Here is an 18,102-nt window from a genome sequence, read left to right on the forward strand (position 1 = left end):
CATAGAAATAAGTTGTTAAAAGGTTCATACTAAGTATAAAAATGTAATTATAACTAAATAAAAAAAGTTGTAACAGTAGTGGTTGTAATAACTGTAATAAACTGCGACAGTAGAGCTAACAGAAGTGATAACAGTAATGGTTGCGATAGCTGTAACAGTAGCGGTAGAAAAAATGGTAACGGGTATGGTAACATTGGTAGTAACGGTAACGACAATGGTAACTGGCAACTGAGTGAAGAGGTGTCACTGAATATCTCAGTAAGTTGTTTTGCTGAAAGTGTATGGCAGACAAAAGCTTTAAGACAATATCTTTTGAGAGCGAAGAGGTGTCACTAAGTTGTTTTGCTGAAAGTGTATGGCAGATAAAAGCTTTAAGCTTTTGAGAGCGAAGAGGTGTCACTGAATATCTCAGTAAGTTGTTTTGCTGAAAGTGTATGGCAGATAAAAGCTTTAAGACAATATCTTTTGAGAGTGAAGAGGTGTCACTGAATATCTCAGTAAGTTGTTTTGCTGAAAGTGTATGGCAGACAAATCTTTAAGACAATATCTTTTGAGAGTGAAGAGGTGTCACTGAATATCTCAGTAAGTTGTTTTGCTGAAAGTGTATGGCAGATAAAAGCTTTAAGCTTTTGAGAGCGAAGAGGTGTCACTGAATATCTCAGTAAGTTGTTTTGCTGAAAGTGTATGGCAGATAAAAGCTTTAAGACAATATCTATTGAGAGTGAAGAGGTGTCACTGAATATCTCAGTTAGTTGTTTTGCTGAAAGTGTATGGCAGACAAAAGCTTTAAGACAATATCTTTTGAGAGTGAAGAGGTGTCACTGAATATCTCAGTAAGTTGTTTTGCTGAAAGTGTATGGCAGATAAAAGCTTTAAGACAATATCTTTTGAGAGTGAAGAGGTGTCACTGAATATCTCAGTAAGTTGTTTTGCTGAAAGTGTATGGCAGACAAAAGCTTTAAGACAATATCTTTTGAGAGCGAAGAGGTGTCACTGAATATCTCAGTAAGTTGTTTTGCTGAAAGTGTATGGCAGATAAAAGCTTTAAGCTTTTGAGAGTGAAGAGGTGTCACTGAATATCTCAGTAAGTTGTTTTGCTGAAAGTGTACGGCAGACAAAAGCTTTAAGACAATATCTTTTGAGAGTGAAGAGGTGTCACTGAATATCTCAGTAAGTTGTTTTGCTGAAAGTGTATGGCAGATAAAAGCTTTAAGACAATATCTTTTGAGAGTGAAGAGGTGTCACTGAATATCTCAGTAAGTTGTTTTGCTGAAAGTGTATGGCAGATAAAAGCTTTAAGACAATATCTTTTGAGAGTGAAGAGGTGTCACTGAATATCTCAGTAAGATCTTTTACTAAAAGTGTATGGTAGACAAATGCTTTATGACAATATAATTTGAGAGTGAAGAGGTGTCACTGAATATCTCATTAACATCTTTTGCTGAAAGCGTATGGCAGACAAAAGCTTTATGACAAAATATTTTGTTCATTGTACATTTACTACTTTTTCCAACCATCTTTTCCACTAAATTTGTTTCGTTTAATCTTTTCTTGGGACAAAAACAGTTTTACAGCCTTCATCGACTTAAATTGTAGTTCAGGTGAGTAATCACAAATTTGGAATAAATTCTCAACGTCATTAATAAAGCTTATGCATATTTTACAAGGTGTCTGTACAAACGGGAAATGGGTGAATCTACATTACATTTGGAGTCGATTTGGTGGAAATTTTTTTGTTGTTGATAATAAATATCAACACAAAAATTTACCACCAATTCATATTTATAATGAAATCGTATGAGCTTATTTCAATATTAATATTAAAAATAATAAATATTAATAACTTGCATAAATTAATATTTAATTAATAAGTTAATTTTTAGTTTTGATTTAAGCTAAATTTGTGTGAAAGTTCGAATTTTTTAAGTCAAATTTGTAAACAAAATCAGTAGCTACAGGTTTATCAGCTGTTTATATTATGTCTTTCAAAAAGTTTCGAAGCGTAGAACTGGCAAAAAAGTTATTTTAACTCTTTAGTTGCCGAATAAAATGGAAGAAAAAACAAAATGCTCAAGTCGAAAATTATTATTTTTTTTGTTCTCTCCATATGATGTAGATTCACCGGGACACCCCTTGTATTACAAGTTTCCGGATACCGTGTGTATAGTTTTGTGAAAAAGTTTTTTAAACCCTAGTTGCCGAATAAAATGGAAAAAATAAATCAAAATGCTCAGATCGAAAAACAAAAAAAAAATATTTGTACTCTTTTATATCTTGTAGATTAACTGGGACACTCCTTGTATTACAATTTTTTGGATTCCATGTGTATAGTTTTGTAAGAAAGTTTTTTTAACCCTTTAGTTGCCGAATAAAATGGAAAAAAAATCAAAATGCTCAGATTAAAAAAAAAAAAAAATAATTGTTCTTTCTGTAAGATGTAGATTCACTGGGACACCCCTTGTATTACAAGTTTCCGGATACCATAGCTATGTGATATAATATTTCTTATCTCTATTCTATTTCTAAATCTATGTTCTGTAATAATCAAGTGATTGTTTGTTCTGCAGGAATTTTTCTGGGAGCTGGAAGAGTACCGCAAGAAACAAGTGGGGCGCATGAGCGGCATCTACGACACCATCGGGCCCGTCCTCGTGAAGCTGGAGTACATAGTGCATGGCACCAACACAGCGCGCTGCCCCGACATGAGCCCGTTCTACAGCTATTGGGAGCAGGCCACCTTCGAAACGCTCATCTCGTGAGTTGACATCATACATTCACTATTATTGCAGATGTTTAGTCCTGTCACTGAGAGTTCTGTTGTGACCCCTCTTTATTTTACGTCCAGAGCCAGTGGGACTATGACAGTACCAATCGGGGTATGTAGAGAGGCTGTAGGGAGTGAGCAGGTGAAGATGGAGGGAGAGAAAGGTTGGGAAGTGCAAAAAAGAGGAGAGGTTACAATGGAGCTATCAGTGGTATGCCTATTTTTACTAACATGTTACCATTTATCCCATCGAGTACTACTAAATTGGTACATTTTATGTGCTTGTCGTGTTGCTATTGTCATGTTACTATTTAACACATTGAGTGTAACTGATTTTTTTTTTAAAGAAAAAAGTTCTCTAACCTGTTATCACTTTGTAATGGCATTATTTAATTTATTAGAATGCCAAATATCTTGGTTTATGTCACTTTATTCTCATAAAGTTATACTTTACCCCACTTTGTATAACACAGTGGGGTATTTCACCATCCCCTTGATAGCTTATCCATAGGATAATGTGTATTAATAAATAAACAAATAAATCATCACAATAAATAAAAAAAAACTCGGCCAACTTATCCAATATATATAGCCACTATTCATAGGTTCGAGTGCCGAGTTGTATATGTCGGTCTTTATAAATAAATACTTTGTAAATCGAAAATATATGTTATCCTGTGGATAAGTTATAAAGAGGATAGTGAAATAACCTCAAAATCTACATGTTTCTAAAAAATTTCAGTGAAGTTACAAATTAAATATGGATGACGTTGAAGAGGGGTGGTAGAGGGAAGGTGGAGGAGTACGAGTATGGAAAATTTATTAGAATTACGAATTATGATATTGTTAGAAGAAGTTAAAATAGTTATGTAGAAGTTATAATTATGTATTAGTTAGAAGAAATTATATCTGCATTGATATTAACATTTTTCTTATTTCTAATTTTTCAACTGAATTGTAACAGATGTTCTCACAATCATGTTCCCAAGTGTTACAATGTGTTACCATATGTTACCGTATCATCATGTTACTGTGTTACCATGTGTTATTCATTGTGATGTTGACATATTCAATACCAACTTGGCAAGTTTTGTGCATCATTTAAAACATTTATTTCAACAATACTCCTAAACACATCATGTAAACCTACAAATAGCTGTAATTTTCTGTTTTTGTTTCTTGTGTTTGTATGACTTGTTGCATAGCTTTTATCAAATGTAATTTTATTCTTATTTTTTATATTTCAAAGTATCTGTCAAATTAAAATTATACTACCAACCATGTAAAAGCCCTCTGGGCGTTAAATAAATAAATTGCATCTGCAATGAGTTAATATTTTTTCCCGGCTTAAAATTGACTTTGTTATGTATTATTAATTTCATAATTAGATTAAAATAATGTGCAATCATTTGTAAAAAGCCAAATCGAAAATTGTTATAAATCTTCTTATTTTTGCATCTTGTGTATTCAGCTTCTGCATCAAGAACATGAAAGACTTCAATGACAACCTGAACAACAATGTGTGCACATTCCAAGTGGACGCGGTACTGGCCGTGCCAGAAGTATCCATGAGCCCATCACCTCTGGAGGTCTATTACATCATCATACGCAGCGTGAAAAATTTCATCAACAGGTTACTCATTTTATTTATCAGTGTTTGCGGTTTATTAGAAACTAGTCCCTTTCCATTACCAATGATAGAATATTAGAAACTGACTAACCAAATTTAACGAACAAACGAAATTTACAAAGTTAAGCCTACAGTGCGGCTGACGTATATGTATAATCGAACGGCACCCAAGATTCTAATCAAAATTAGAATTAGAATGCAAAATGGTACTCAACCTGGGTTAAAAATGAGCTTATTCTTTATTCCATTGATCAATCTGTTAAAATATTCAACAAGAAATAATATCTTTACTTCACCCAGATTGCTTATTATCAGCGGCAAAATAAACAATAATGTCTTTTTTCAGTTTTTTTGCCATCCTGGAATGATTTTCATACAATAGAACCTACCTTCGCAAATGGAATAGTTATCTACTTACTGTATTATTCACGCATTTTTTATATTTATTTTTTTTACATTGTATTCTGTGGAACATATCTCCTCTGTAAAAACAGAATTTTTGAAAATGCTTTTTTTATTTTATTTTTAATTTTTCCCATATTTTTGACTAGTATTCGCTAGTAAAAAATTAAAAAATATGTTTGCAGACTGAATTCGTTTTTACGGTGGATGCGGGGCATGTGTTTGCCGTGCCCTCCGCAGAAGATTGGGGACACAAACGACTTCAAGATCTTTAGCTTCCTGGATGACGCCATGTTCGTACTGGATATCGCAGACTACGTTTCTTTGCTGCAGGATACGGCCTACCGTATCACCACGCAGGCGAATGCATATGTGCAAAAGTAAATATTTATCAGTTTAACAACTTATTTGCCAGCATTGCCAATCGGTAATCAATGTAAAATTTTATCTGTTGCACGCCAGCCTTGCCTGTAGACAAGATAAAAACATACTTTCTTTTTGTGGGATCTTGTACCTAAAAAATGCTACTTGCATACTAAAATAAATCATATTCAATTAGCAAATAAAATAATAAATCAGCCATTTTGTGTTGCTTGTTCAAATTAAAAATGAAAAAGTTTTACCTTACAATAAAACTTATATTATGTACTTAGCTTTATTTAAAACCTATAAAGTGAGATAAACATTACCATTTTGCAGCCAAATCGACGTTTCTTACCAAGTTCGTGTGTAATTCTTAGTTTAAATCTCCCGCCAATGTCACCTGCTAGTTCCTAATGCATCCTTCTGTTGCACGCCAGCCTTGCCTGTAGACAAGATAAAAACATACTTTCTTTTTGTGGGATCTTGTACCTAAAAAATGCTACTTGCATACTAAAATAAATCATATTCAATTAGCAAATAAAATAATAAATCAGCCATTTCGTTTGCTTGTTCAAATTAAAAACGAATAATATTAATTTTCATCCAGAAATATTTATCATATCCCATTAATATTCAAGGTGGTTGAAATACAAATCCCTGTGGTCCATTGAGAAGCAGCCGACATGCGAGAAATTCACCGCCAAGCACTCGCAGCTGGTGAGCTACGACGAGAAGTTCACATTCTTCGAGAACATCATCGAGGACCTGGACGAGCACGTCAAGTTCGTGGATGTGGGGCCCATCCGGGTCAACCTGCGACCCATCATAGCCCATATACAGGAGCAGGCCAACGATTGGAAGAACACGCTCGGAGCATGCCTGGCCCAGAGCACCAAGGAAAAGATGCTGGAATTTGATGAGGAGATTGCTGTAAGTTTAGCTTTAGTAGATTATATACTATTTTTTTATAAACACTAAATATAAACACTCTTTTGCTAAAAACAAGTAAGTTATTACGCAAACAAAATCAGCTGGCAATTGAGCCGGATTGTTTATTTTTTTTTTTTTCCGACTTACATTCCGGGTTACATTGAAGTTACATTGTTATTATTGAAGAAGTCATAATTATTACTTTATTTGCAGAGAATGCGCGCCAACATAAACCTCAACATTAAGGGTTTAGAAGACTTCAAACTGGTCATGTCAACAGTGACACAAGTTCAGAAGATGACTATCAGCTCTGAAGTCATGTACAAGTCCATGCAGGAGACATTCCACATGCTGAAGACGCATAACATTGAGGTAAATATACATATTTTAGAAAATAGAATCATTGAATCAAAATGAAGAAAAACGGAGACAGTTTACATAGTTCTCATGAGCCTCGGGCCATGGGTCGATTGTGCTATATTTTCATTGATAAAGGTTACAAGGATTGTCATTGTATATTTAGTTCCTGGTTCCACAGTGTGTCTTCCCGGGTAGCCTTGTTCCCATCTGGGCGGGACATTGGAGTCTCTTATTCCTCTTTCCGAATTTCCTGCATCTATTGGTGTTTTCCACTCCCAACAACTGCATGTATCTCCTGTTTATTAGTAGTTAACAATAGTCCTACCAGTTCCCTCAGTGAGTTTCTGTCCATATCCACTCGAGCGATTGGTGTCATATACATATATACATTTACCATATTATTTAATTAATACCATTCCTCAAAATATTAATATAGAAACATAAAAACTGCTTACTGCGGTTCAAAGCCAATGAATCCAGATATATTTAGCGGTTTATTCCGTATTTTTAGGTTTTACACTATGGCAAGCAATCGCTCAAGACGTTTTTTCAAACTTATCATAATATACCAAAAATCGCTCGAGTGGATGTTGATTAGCCGTCTAGTTTATCTAGATTTTCATGATTGAAATTTGTATTGAGAAGAATCTGCCAGTTTTTTGGAATCCAGATTTATTATGACTTCACTGGCGTACTGCACTGAAAAAGGCACGATTGTCCTCAAAACTTGCTATATTATGAAACGTGTATAAAAGTTGTACATATTGCTTAAGTTTTTAGTATGTTATTTTAATAAATGGTTTGTTTTCCGACAGTGTAAGGAGGAGGATTTGGAGTTGGCGCTGAAACTGGAGAGCGATTGGGGAACCCTGTACAAGTCTTCCATATTCCGATCTGGAAAGCTGGAGAAGACCAAGGACAAGTTCTCCATGATAACAATCAGCGAGATTGGAGAGTTTCTCAACATCTTGGAACAGTTTGTGGACAAATTTGATACGGAGGGGCCTGGTGCTATCGGAGAAAGGATGACCCAGGGCATTGAACTGATGGAGGTAAAACAAAAAAAAAAAAAACTATAAAGGTACTTGTACCGTAAATAAATAAATTCCTTGATTCAAATGGTCAGGAACTCATCGCTTCTGTAGAGCACTTCGAGAATGTCTACCTTTTTAGTACACGTAAAATAATAGTCATAAATTTATCTTGACAGTATAAATGAAGATCTGCAGAGTTCACCCAAAAATATTGTTGAACAACCCTCTAAGGGAGGGGAAGGAGGGGGAATAAAAAAAAAAACTGTTTACAAACTAGGACGAGTAAGGTGTCGTTTACTAAGCTTTCATTTGTGCTGAATCAAATAAGACCACTCCATAGTCGATAGAATCAATATTTGGCGAGATAATGCATGTTTTTAGAAAAGAAACATGAAAATAACAAGGGTTAATTCCACTAGAGGGGTGTTCCAACTCTACATTTTGGGTAGACTCTGCAGATCTTCATTTCTACTGCCAAGAAGGTAAGGTAAGAAGGCAAGAAGAAAATTTTATCAATGGTTTTGTGCTTTTTAGTAATATTTTACCGGTACATACTAGTTTTTGCAGGTACTTACTAACCGGTAAAGCAATACTTGTATTAAATAAAATGGTTTCAAATAAAATATGTGTTTGTATTGTAAAAATAATTCTGTTGACCTAGAAATTCCAGATAGAAATAGTTACGGTGTAAATATTAGTAAGGTCCAAACTGACCATTTTAGCGTTTTGCTGTTTCGAGATACAGAATTCTTGCTTTATATTTAGGTAATCAAGATAATATGTAAAAAACCTTTTTTGAACCCATAACTCATAACATAACATTGCCTTGAACCACTGAACAGAAAATAGTACAAGTGTGATCTGTACCGATTTGAAAAAAAATGACCTATCTAGAGAAATTAATTCTCTGTTCAAGAAATAATTTTGATACTTGAAAAAGTTTGATATTTCACCTGAAGTAAGGGTAAAGTGATCAGGCTTCAGACACGCAGATATACCTGTACATAGTACACGTCTATTGATTTATTACTTCAGTGGTTTAATCCAATCTGATTGTTGACCTCAGTTTCATTCTTTTACCGCACATTTCTATAATCATTAATTTCTACCAGCGTATAACATACTTCCCTTGAACACACAAGTTTTTAAGCTTGTAAAATAATGTGCTATTTTTTAAGATAATCTCTATCCAGGTACCAAGTTGAAAAGGGAATTATATATATGAAATTCCCTCAACAGAAAAAATTCGCCAAGCATTCTACGAAAATTATAAAAAAACACATCTGGTGTTGTTATTTAACATGCTAAAGGTCACAGTGTTTCTTTAAATGCCACTTAACTCATGTCTAGAGATTTTCGATCCATTTTAAATAAGTTTTGTTTTATTGAATGTCTTCACAACAGTCGATTACGCCTATCAATTATACATAATCATTTTTGAGTATTAGTGAGCTCCCTCTATCATTTGTATTTACATATCTCTCTTTTAAACCATCTTCAGTAATCTTCTTCTTTTTGAACGCTTACAACGGCTTATTTTGACATATTGTGATAAAGTGCCTTAAATCAAAACATGTAACCAAAATTTACCGATTAGTAGCTGAAAAACGTAGAACTCCCGCTTTAGAGTCATGGGTTCAATTCCTGTCCTAGCGAGTAAGTTCTCCATCATTACACAAGTGACATTTTACACTTATAATTATTGTGGAAGTAGGAGTAATTCAAATATTGTTAGGTTGTTTATTACCTGGGAATGTATGTTGTATTTATTTTTTTTAAATTAAAAATTACATAAATAAATAGTAATTTTATGCATTTTCAGATATACGGCAAAGAAATAGAGGACTTAGAAGCCCGTCGTGTTGTGTTATGCCAGGCCGAGCAGCTGTTTGACAACCCGCTAGCGGACTTCTCGCTGTTTGGGCGCGCCAAGTCGGATTACACCGGCCTGATCCAAGTGTACGATTTGTTCAAGCGGCAGAGGGATGCCCGCGATGGCTGGTCCAAGACCCTCTGGGTTAACCTGGACCCCCAAGAGCTCATCGATGGAATCGAGAACTTTTTGAAGGATTTCAGGTGAGAGAAATGCTAGATATTTTTAAATGAATTGGCCTGATTTCATAACCTGACTCACAATTAAATGTTGCTGTAGCTGTCATTTTTATGTCATGTCATTCTTGTTGATTGTTTTATTCCTAGCATTAAATCAGCTGGAGCAAGCACATTATTCAACATATTTGACGCAAGTGATGGTAACGACTTATTTGAAGTCTTAACGACATGTGTGGGAATAACCTCACCTGGCTGCTGGAGATTGTCACCGTGGTCGACGAGTTTACAAAATGTCGGCAACTTGCACCTGTGTATATATGTCATAGTCACCATGATGCTTGAATCATTGCGAATCGGATACTTGCATACTTATGTGACTGGTACGAGTGCGTAATGAAGATTTCCCAGATTTCTTTAAAATAGAATTATTTCTTTAATATTTGTAGGAAACTTCCGAAAGTTGTGAGGACTATGCCGCAAGGACAAGTGCTCGACATGCAAATGAAACAATTTAAAAACATCATCCCTCTCATGGTGTCCCTGAAGAATGAAGCCATGAGGGAGCGCCATTGGAATGAACTCATGACAAAGACAGGTAATGATAATTATTATAATAATTTATTTTCTAATACATACTTCACAAACAGTGGCGGCTGGTGGTCGACATACACGTGGGAGTTCACCATGTCAGATAATACATTGAATATTAGGTAAGTACCCACATACCTATTTATAGAGAAGTTCTATTGAACATGTCAAATTGGAGACACAACGTCAACAAAAATATTACATAAACATGTTCCCTTTTGACATGTCACCAAACAAACCATTCCTTCTGATATGGTTTGTTTAGTGTAAAATTCCGAGCACCGATCGCTTTAAGGTAACATTTGTAAAGCAATGTATATACCTATGCTTTCGACTGTTCACGGAATATGCAAACTTTCTCGTAAAATGAGTGAGCGATATTCAACACGAACTAGTGTTCTGAATAAAGGTACAAATCGCTCTGCATTTGTTACGCATGCATATGTAGATACCTATGAATTGTTGTGCATCATATTATAGCCGAATCGAGTTTCGTATTGTGATGAGGCATGTAAGAATTAATTAATTTGAGAGGCGGGTATGGGTACCGCCGCCCCGGGAACCTTTTTATTGGATAACCAACACCTCTGCCATAGGTCTCCCCAAATGGTTAGCTCGTTTGGTAACTTAGCAGAGGTGCCCTGGTTCATGGGGTGAGGTTTATCCGGGTCTTGGCGGCGGATGTGTTCGTCCACCGACTGCTTGGCAGGCCGGATCGGGAGAGAACTTTTGACCTCTCCAACAGGACTCTCTTGGAACATCACCTTGCACCGCAGTGGGAGGGATGGATTCTTACGTCCGTCACTACTGGACTCACTAACCCCCAGATTACTACCTTTATCCTTTTTCCTTCCCAGAACTTCCCATACTTCCTTTCTTAAAAAGACCCTCCACACAGTATCCCCAAAGAAGACATAGGCTCTGAGGGGAATTATTTTCCTCAGGACCTTCCGTCAGGAGCGAATGTTGTAAGAAAAAATAAAAATTTAGGTTCTTTGGATCTCGGAAATTTTTAGATTGGCTGAAATTCTGGGAGTGCGTAGATCCTCCGCTTCTTAAAGGTAACCGCCATTGATCACAAACATTATTTCATGTTTGTTACTGATAGCTTCGCTCCAACCTTTTGTCCTGTCTATCAGTATTAATTATTTCAGGGATTAATTAACTAATGGATTTTGATGTTTATTTTCACTAGGACAACAGTTCGACATGTCCCCTGACAGATTCACTCTGGACAATATGTTTGCTATGGAGCTTCATAAATATCAGGAGATTGCTGAAACAATCGTCAATCATGCCATAAAGGTAATAAACTTACTCTTTTGATATATTTAATTTCAGTAACATTTCTTTCTTTAAAAAGCAAATATAAATGCATCTATTTATTTGATACGCAATAAGCCTTGACTTTAATTAAAGATGTTTGCATAGTAACTAACTTATTTTGAACTTGTGTTCTTTATAATTTTTTTTTGCATATATATCTATAATATATTTATGTAAATGTCTAAATAAATAAATAAAATTATGTAAAATAATAATAGAATATGATATGAAAATAAAATAAAACAAAATAAATTTCGTAGTTAAATTCAAACTTACTATCTCGTTGTTATTACAAAAACATGCTTTTTACGTTCTTAACCAATGGAGTACGGATTTGTTTTAAATGAACCTTGTACAACGATTAATTATTAAGTCTCTTTTTCTTATTTTTCCTTGCGGCATTGTTGAGGATCGTAACCACTATTCCTATTAGCCTGATGAACCATACTACTTCACTCCTTACGGTCTTCCATTATACATCGCGAGTCGCGAACTCTGACGTTTCATATGCGTGTGGTACTTATGATCAGTTAAACCATCGCCATCTTTTATTAATACAGGCCATGCTGTAGAAAATGAACTGACAGTTAAAGAGGCCTGTTTTCAGACTTTTGGACTGGGTTAAGCACTAATTAATTAGAAATTAGAAAGATTATTAAGAAGATTTTAAATACTATCAATAATCAGAATTTTTTTTTGAATGAACCCCATTCTAAATTTGTTAATACTACATCTTTGGACGGGTTGTTTCGTAGAATTTGAATAATTCATCAAATTTCTACATTAATTTTCAAGTTCTGTGAGAGTCTTATTCATGTTCTGTTATTATATCATTATGGGCCAGTTGCTTCACAGAACTTGAATAGAACTTTGAGAGAACTAGAAAATTATTTATGAAATTTTATGATTGTTCAAATTCAGTGAAACAACCCGTCCTAAGTATATATTTGAAATTATTTTTATTTTTTATTTAATTATTTCATCTAAAAATTACAGAAAACATAATATGTCATTATTAAGTTATATAACTATATGTAAGTTAGTAATAATGACATTGTTGAAAGTATAATGTTACAATAATAGAGCAGTTTCTAATGGAAGAAAAAGTAAGTATGTATGTAAGAGTTTTATATAGAAATGGCATAATATACTTTATTTTAAGTTGTTAATTAATAAATTTATTTTTTTAACTAATTTTAAGTAAACCCTGATGAGGTAAACATTGCTCACGAAACAAGTCGGTTGTATCTAAACAATAAAAGTGGTTAAAATAAAGTGATTTTTGTTTTAATTAAGTGGAACCACATAATTAGTTTGGTGTGTTTGAAGAAGTAAAATTAGTCTCCATTAAAGGTAAAATTGAAATAATGTGTATTTGCCATTCTTTTCAGGAACTGGCCATAGAGAGGGGTGTGAAGGAGATACAAGACGTATGGGAGACCATGGCTTTCACTGTATCCAAGCACACCAAGAACAACGAGGACAGGGGATTCATCCTCAATCCGTGTGACGAGATCACCGCCCTGGTGGATGACAATGCCATGAACTTGCAGAGCATGGCTGCCTCGCAGTAAGTGTACAATTAAATTGAAATTATTCAAACCAGTTCTTTTTTGTATGAATCTTGCAGAAATCTTCCCATATACCACAAATGTGACATGAAAGAAATTGTTCAGAGGAGACGAAAAAAACACAACACATACAAGGCATTTGCTCGCAGCTGCCAGAGGAGGCCAAGAAGTTTGATGATATCGATCTGATGACTATTGTTGCTTGCTAGGTTCATAGGTCCCTTCCTGCCCATCGTGCAGCGGTGGGACAAGAACCTGAGCACCGTGGCAGAGGTGATTGAGGAGTGGATGGCCACCCAGCGCAAGTGGCTCTATCTGGAGGGCATATTCGTAGGCGGAGACATTCGCTCGCAGTTACCCGAGGAGGCCAAGAAGTTTGACGATATCGACAAGGCTTTTAGGAAGGTAAATATTTTTAGGTAATAATTCATTAATTGATGTTATAGGGAATACATTTTTCTGTATTGTCATATTCACATTACTGGTAAATTCCTTAGCTCTGGTCTCTAGCTTAGCAGTTTTTTAAATCTCAAAATGGGCAAAATATACTGGTTTAGTGGTTTTTTTTTTTAATATTATGTGGAATTTAAATATTTAAAGAGTTTGTTTATTCCACGTTCCAATGGAAAAGACTATTAGTATTGTTTTGATGAGAGACCAGCTTTCAGAAAAGCTTTTCGATAATTGCTTGAAATGGCTTTCCAGTGACAGCTATAAGGCTCTCGACTAGCAATCCGAAGGTCGCAGGTTCAAATCCCTTCATGCACAAGTAAATGTGTATAATATTAATAATATTATAATGTAATATTAATATATAATAATATGTATTTAGTATATTTGCGGTACGTTCCAGAGTGGAAAATACTCTCAGTATCGCCCTGGTGTAAGACCGCAATTCAGAATTGAAAGTTGCTTGAAATGGCTTTAGCCCTGTTTGGTGACAAGATCTGAATAGCCAGGTACTACTCCACCTTCCTCTTACCTGTATCCTTCCCCTCCACACTACCTTTAGACTCACAACATACCCCAATTCCGGATGCCATAGTCTCATTAGCTCCAGGCGGTTGGGAGCAGTTGGGACGCTTGTGTGGTATTCACATTAAAAAAAGTGGTCATATTTACCAACTTTTTTCCTTTTACCCCCCACATCCTTCAGTCTCACCATTTCCCAAAGTAGAGATACCATAAATCACAATCACTTAAGTTGTATGGCAGACTTTTTGCTGCAATTCTGAGCATGTCGTGTTAAAACCACCTCATCTACGATTTAAAAAGCAAGAGTTGGATGCCGAAAGGTATCATGAACAATGTAGTTTCTAATTCGGTCTCATTTGAATATCCTTTAGATAATGCTGGATACATCGAAGCGCCTCATCGTGGTGGACTGCTGCACGGCGCCAGGTCGACTGGACGACTTCAAAGGCCTCGGAGACGGTCTGGAGCGGTGCCAGAAGTCTCTCAACGACTACCTAGACTCCAAGCGGAGGATATTCCCACGCTTCTTCTTCATCTCTACAGACGAGCTGCTCTCCATTCTGGGAAGCAGTGAATGCAGCTGTGTGCAGGAGCATATGGTCAAGGTATGGTATTATTTCAAGTGTTTCAGAGGTAACCAGATAAACCAGTACATAATAATATTAGATTAGGTTAACTTAGATTACCTTTTTTTCATTGTTATTTTTGTTTTGTTTTGTCAAACGATTTTAATTTCAGGAGCGATTCCTGAGCACGTGCCCCTGAGGTGATATCTTACAAAAGCGGCGCTATACAAATTATCTAACTACTCAGTTACGACGTGTTATGGAAAAATTGATAAAATTATAAAAAAATATCATCGTACTGCAAAATGACAGTCACATTTTTTATTCCAAATATGCTCAGGAATCACTGGTTAAAATCTTACGGGTACACCCTGTATAGTATACTTCTCAAATTACTAGTACATTAATATTATAATTCTCAAATTGTAGAACATATATGTTTTTATTTTTCAGATGTTTGACAATGTAAAAGCTCTACGTCTGTATGTCAACAATGAGAATCGCCCTGTTGCTACAGCCATGATATCCTGCGAAGATGAGGTTAGTTCAATTGAGTTGGATGCAATAATCCCACTAGTTCCAGGCATTTGGGACATTTTATAAAATATTGACTGTGGGTTTTCCACGAAGCTCTTAAAAGGGTAAAATGATTTTTGTGTAATTTATGTAAAACTGATGAAATTGTTGGAAGGTGATGGAGTTCAGGACCATAGTGTTTACGGAGGGTCGTGTGGAAGACTGGATGAACCTGGTCCTTTGGGAGATGCGAAGGACCAACAGGTTTATCACCAAGAAGGCCATCTTTTTCTACGGGAGAGAGTGGAAAGTTCCGAGGTGTGTCATTTTTAATAATAATAATTAGTATTTTATTCTGGTAAGTTGGGAGGTTAGTGTAGTCCCACACATTCCATGTAGAGTATAAATACATTGATAATATATTACATAAATCTTTTGCAGACACGGCTTGGGGAATGCTTCTCTAGAGTTATTTCTGTAGTTACTGATTTCACCAGGGAAAATCTTTGGGGCACTTTACTAACCTTTTCTCTCTACCTATTAAAATTTTACAGCGTAAATATTAATTTGTTGGATTATAACAGGTCCGAGTGGATATTGAAGTACCTGGGCATGGTCTGCCTGGTGGGCAACGCCGTGTGGTGGACAGCGGAGACTGAGGAGACGTTTGAGCGGATCAAGAAGGGAAACAAAAGGTCTATGAAGGAGCACCTGGCACAGCAGAACGAACAGCTCTCGGAGCTAGTCGTGCGGGTCAGAACAGGTACGATGTCATGGAAGCGGTTCCATTTTAGATTAGGGTTTTCAGTACAGGTCGTCAGAAGCAAACACCTCTTTCCTACTACATCAAGCAAAAGAAGGTGCGCAGAAACGTGTCTTGTTCCATGTGCAGAAAGGGTGTGATTTACCAGTAGTTCACTGGCGCTCGTTGGTGATTTGCCACAATGCACTCGCAGCCTGCACCTTGGTTTCTCGACCACCTTAGATAACGGTCTTTTGGTTTTGGTCGAACTATACTATCGGAGAGAGATAGAGCAGAACATTTCACATTTGATGTCGGCAGTATGAGAAATAGTTTTAACCTTTTTATCTGGGCCTCTTCAAGACGTCTCTTAACATCTACATTCAAAAATCTTTATCAACCTTTTCCTTAACCTGTCTCACGTCCCCCAACCATGTTGAAACATATTTCACCAGAACAGACAGGAAAGCTCTTCCTGCTGAAAATTACTTGATACCTGCCCTATTTATTATGACGAAATACAAATTATCAATTTATTCAACATAACCTAACTAATGTAATAATATTTGACTATTTTCAGATCTCACTCCGAATGACCGCACAAAGTTCAAGACGATAACGACAATAGACGTCCACGCACGCGACATCATAGAAGGTTTTGTCAGAGACAATGTAACGGGGCGGCAGGAGTTTGAGTGGGAGAGTCAGCTGAGATTCTACTGGATGCGAACACTAGATAACTTAGTTGTTCAGCAATGCACCGGTGAGATATTATTTATTCTATTCAACAGTCATTAACATTGTCCGCATTAAAATATGAGTATTAATTTCTGGCTATTTTAATTCCAGGAACTTTTGATTACGGCTACGAATACATGGGACTCAATGGGCGCTTGGTGGTGACCCCCCTGACGGACAGGATCTACTTGACTATTACTCAGGCCCTCACTATGCAGTTGGGAGGTGCTCCAGCTGGTAAATAACACTTATAAGATCTTTGGCTATGCATATTTAAAGAGCATGCATTTTTATTCCAGAATAGAAGTTATGTACTGCAAGTCTCTTCAATCAATCAAAATTGAGTAACTACTTAAAAAATGTCCCCTTAGCCAAAGAAGTAACGAAAGATATCTCTATGTATTTGAATTTTTGCATTTAAGTCAAGGTCTAACTTAATGGTCGCTCAATTTGGTCGAAAGCATGTGATGTACAGAAGTTTGATAGATACTGTAAGGTATTTTGTAGAGTTTTGGGTGCTGCAAAATCATCCGGCAATAGATATATGTATATGTAACGTCTATTTATAATAATATATATTATGTTGCTAGGTCCCGCGGGAACGGGCAAGACGGAGACCACTAAAGACCTGGCCAAGGCTATGGCGCTGCTGTGCGTGGTGACCAACTGCGGCGAGGGTATGGACTTCCGTGCCGTGGGACAGATCCTGGCTGGGCTGTGCCCGTGCGGTGCCTGGGGCTGCTTCGACGAATTCAACCGCATCGATGTGTCGGTGCTGAGCGTTATCTCCACGCAGCTGCAGACCATCAGGAATGCTCTGCTTATGAAGCTCAAGAGGTTCACGGTGAGACTCCTTTATAAAGCATTTCACAACAAGTTTATTTCAATAAAATTTAGTAGATAATAATAAATTTAGAATATGTGGCCTATTAAAAAAGAGACATGCTACATAGCTCCCATTAGTTTTCATCGAAATATATCCCATATTTTAAACCTTGTCAATGGCTTTCCCCATAAGTGGATATTGTATATACATACTGTGATACATAAAGTTTCATTAAAATACATTGTACAATTTGTCGAAACCTGCAGCATGATGGGATAATATACAAGTCGAGATATCTTATCCTCACTTGCTGAGGATTTAATTTATATATAAATTATTATATGAATAATATGAAGTAATAAATTAATTATATAGTGGTTGATTGGTTTCTGTTTCAGTCTGCATTTAGTGTCAACATATTTTCTATTCCTGATCTTCCTATCACTTCCTACGGCTTTTTATTTGAGTTTTAAATGTTATTATGTCGTGATTTATTTATGAGCGTGGGATTTTGTTGTAGAGATATGTACTATAGTGTACATTATAGTGATAGATTGCATTGAAAAGGCCAGCACTGTAAAGGTTAAGAAAGTTCACCAGGGTTGTTATTGGGTATTTGGCTATGTCTCCTGGTTCCACAATTTTACCTTTAGCTCAAACGACATTCTTCCTTTCATGGCTGGTCATTGGCATCGTAGGTGAACTGCTGTTCATTCATT

General features: G+C 36.0%; 1 protein-coding gene across 1 annotated transcript in view; it reads left to right on the top strand.

Annotated features, from left to right (window-relative positions):
- The window catches only part of Dhc98D (Dynein heavy chain at 89D), a 138,157-nt gene that overhangs the window by 68,917 nt on the left and 51,138 nt on the right, over positions 1-18,102 (top strand). Inside the window, exons 16-33 of the mRNA XM_089639143.1 lie at positions 2,568-2,755; positions 4,236-4,397; positions 4,982-5,176; positions 5,798-6,089; positions 6,303-6,461; positions 7,265-7,501; positions 9,306-9,559; positions 9,982-10,130; positions 11,319-11,428; positions 12,841-13,019; positions 13,230-13,425; positions 14,367-14,600; positions 15,015-15,101; positions 15,253-15,395; positions 15,662-15,840; positions 16,400-16,582; positions 16,669-16,794; positions 17,148-17,401. Of these exons, the coding sequence (XP_089495269.1) occupies positions 2,568-2,755; positions 4,236-4,397; positions 4,982-5,176; positions 5,798-6,089; positions 6,303-6,461; positions 7,265-7,501; positions 9,306-9,559; positions 9,982-10,130; positions 11,319-11,428; positions 12,841-13,019; positions 13,230-13,425; positions 14,367-14,600; positions 15,015-15,101; positions 15,253-15,395; positions 15,662-15,840; positions 16,400-16,582; positions 16,669-16,794; positions 17,148-17,401 (3,327 nt within the window). The remainder of the gene's footprint in view (positions 1-2,567; positions 2,756-4,235; positions 4,398-4,981; positions 5,177-5,797; positions 6,090-6,302; positions 6,462-7,264; positions 7,502-9,305; positions 9,560-9,981; positions 10,131-11,318; positions 11,429-12,840; positions 13,020-13,229; positions 13,426-14,366; positions 14,601-15,014; positions 15,102-15,252; positions 15,396-15,661; positions 15,841-16,399; positions 16,583-16,668; positions 16,795-17,147; positions 17,402-18,102) is intronic.

This window comes from Hesperophylax consimilis, chromosome 13 (genome assembly GCF_061612785.1).
Source record: "Hesperophylax consimilis isolate HC1 chromosome 13, BYU_Hcon_1.0, whole genome shotgun sequence".
Classification (NCBI taxonomy): domain Eukaryota; kingdom Metazoa; phylum Arthropoda; class Insecta; order Trichoptera; family Limnephilidae; genus Hesperophylax; species Hesperophylax consimilis.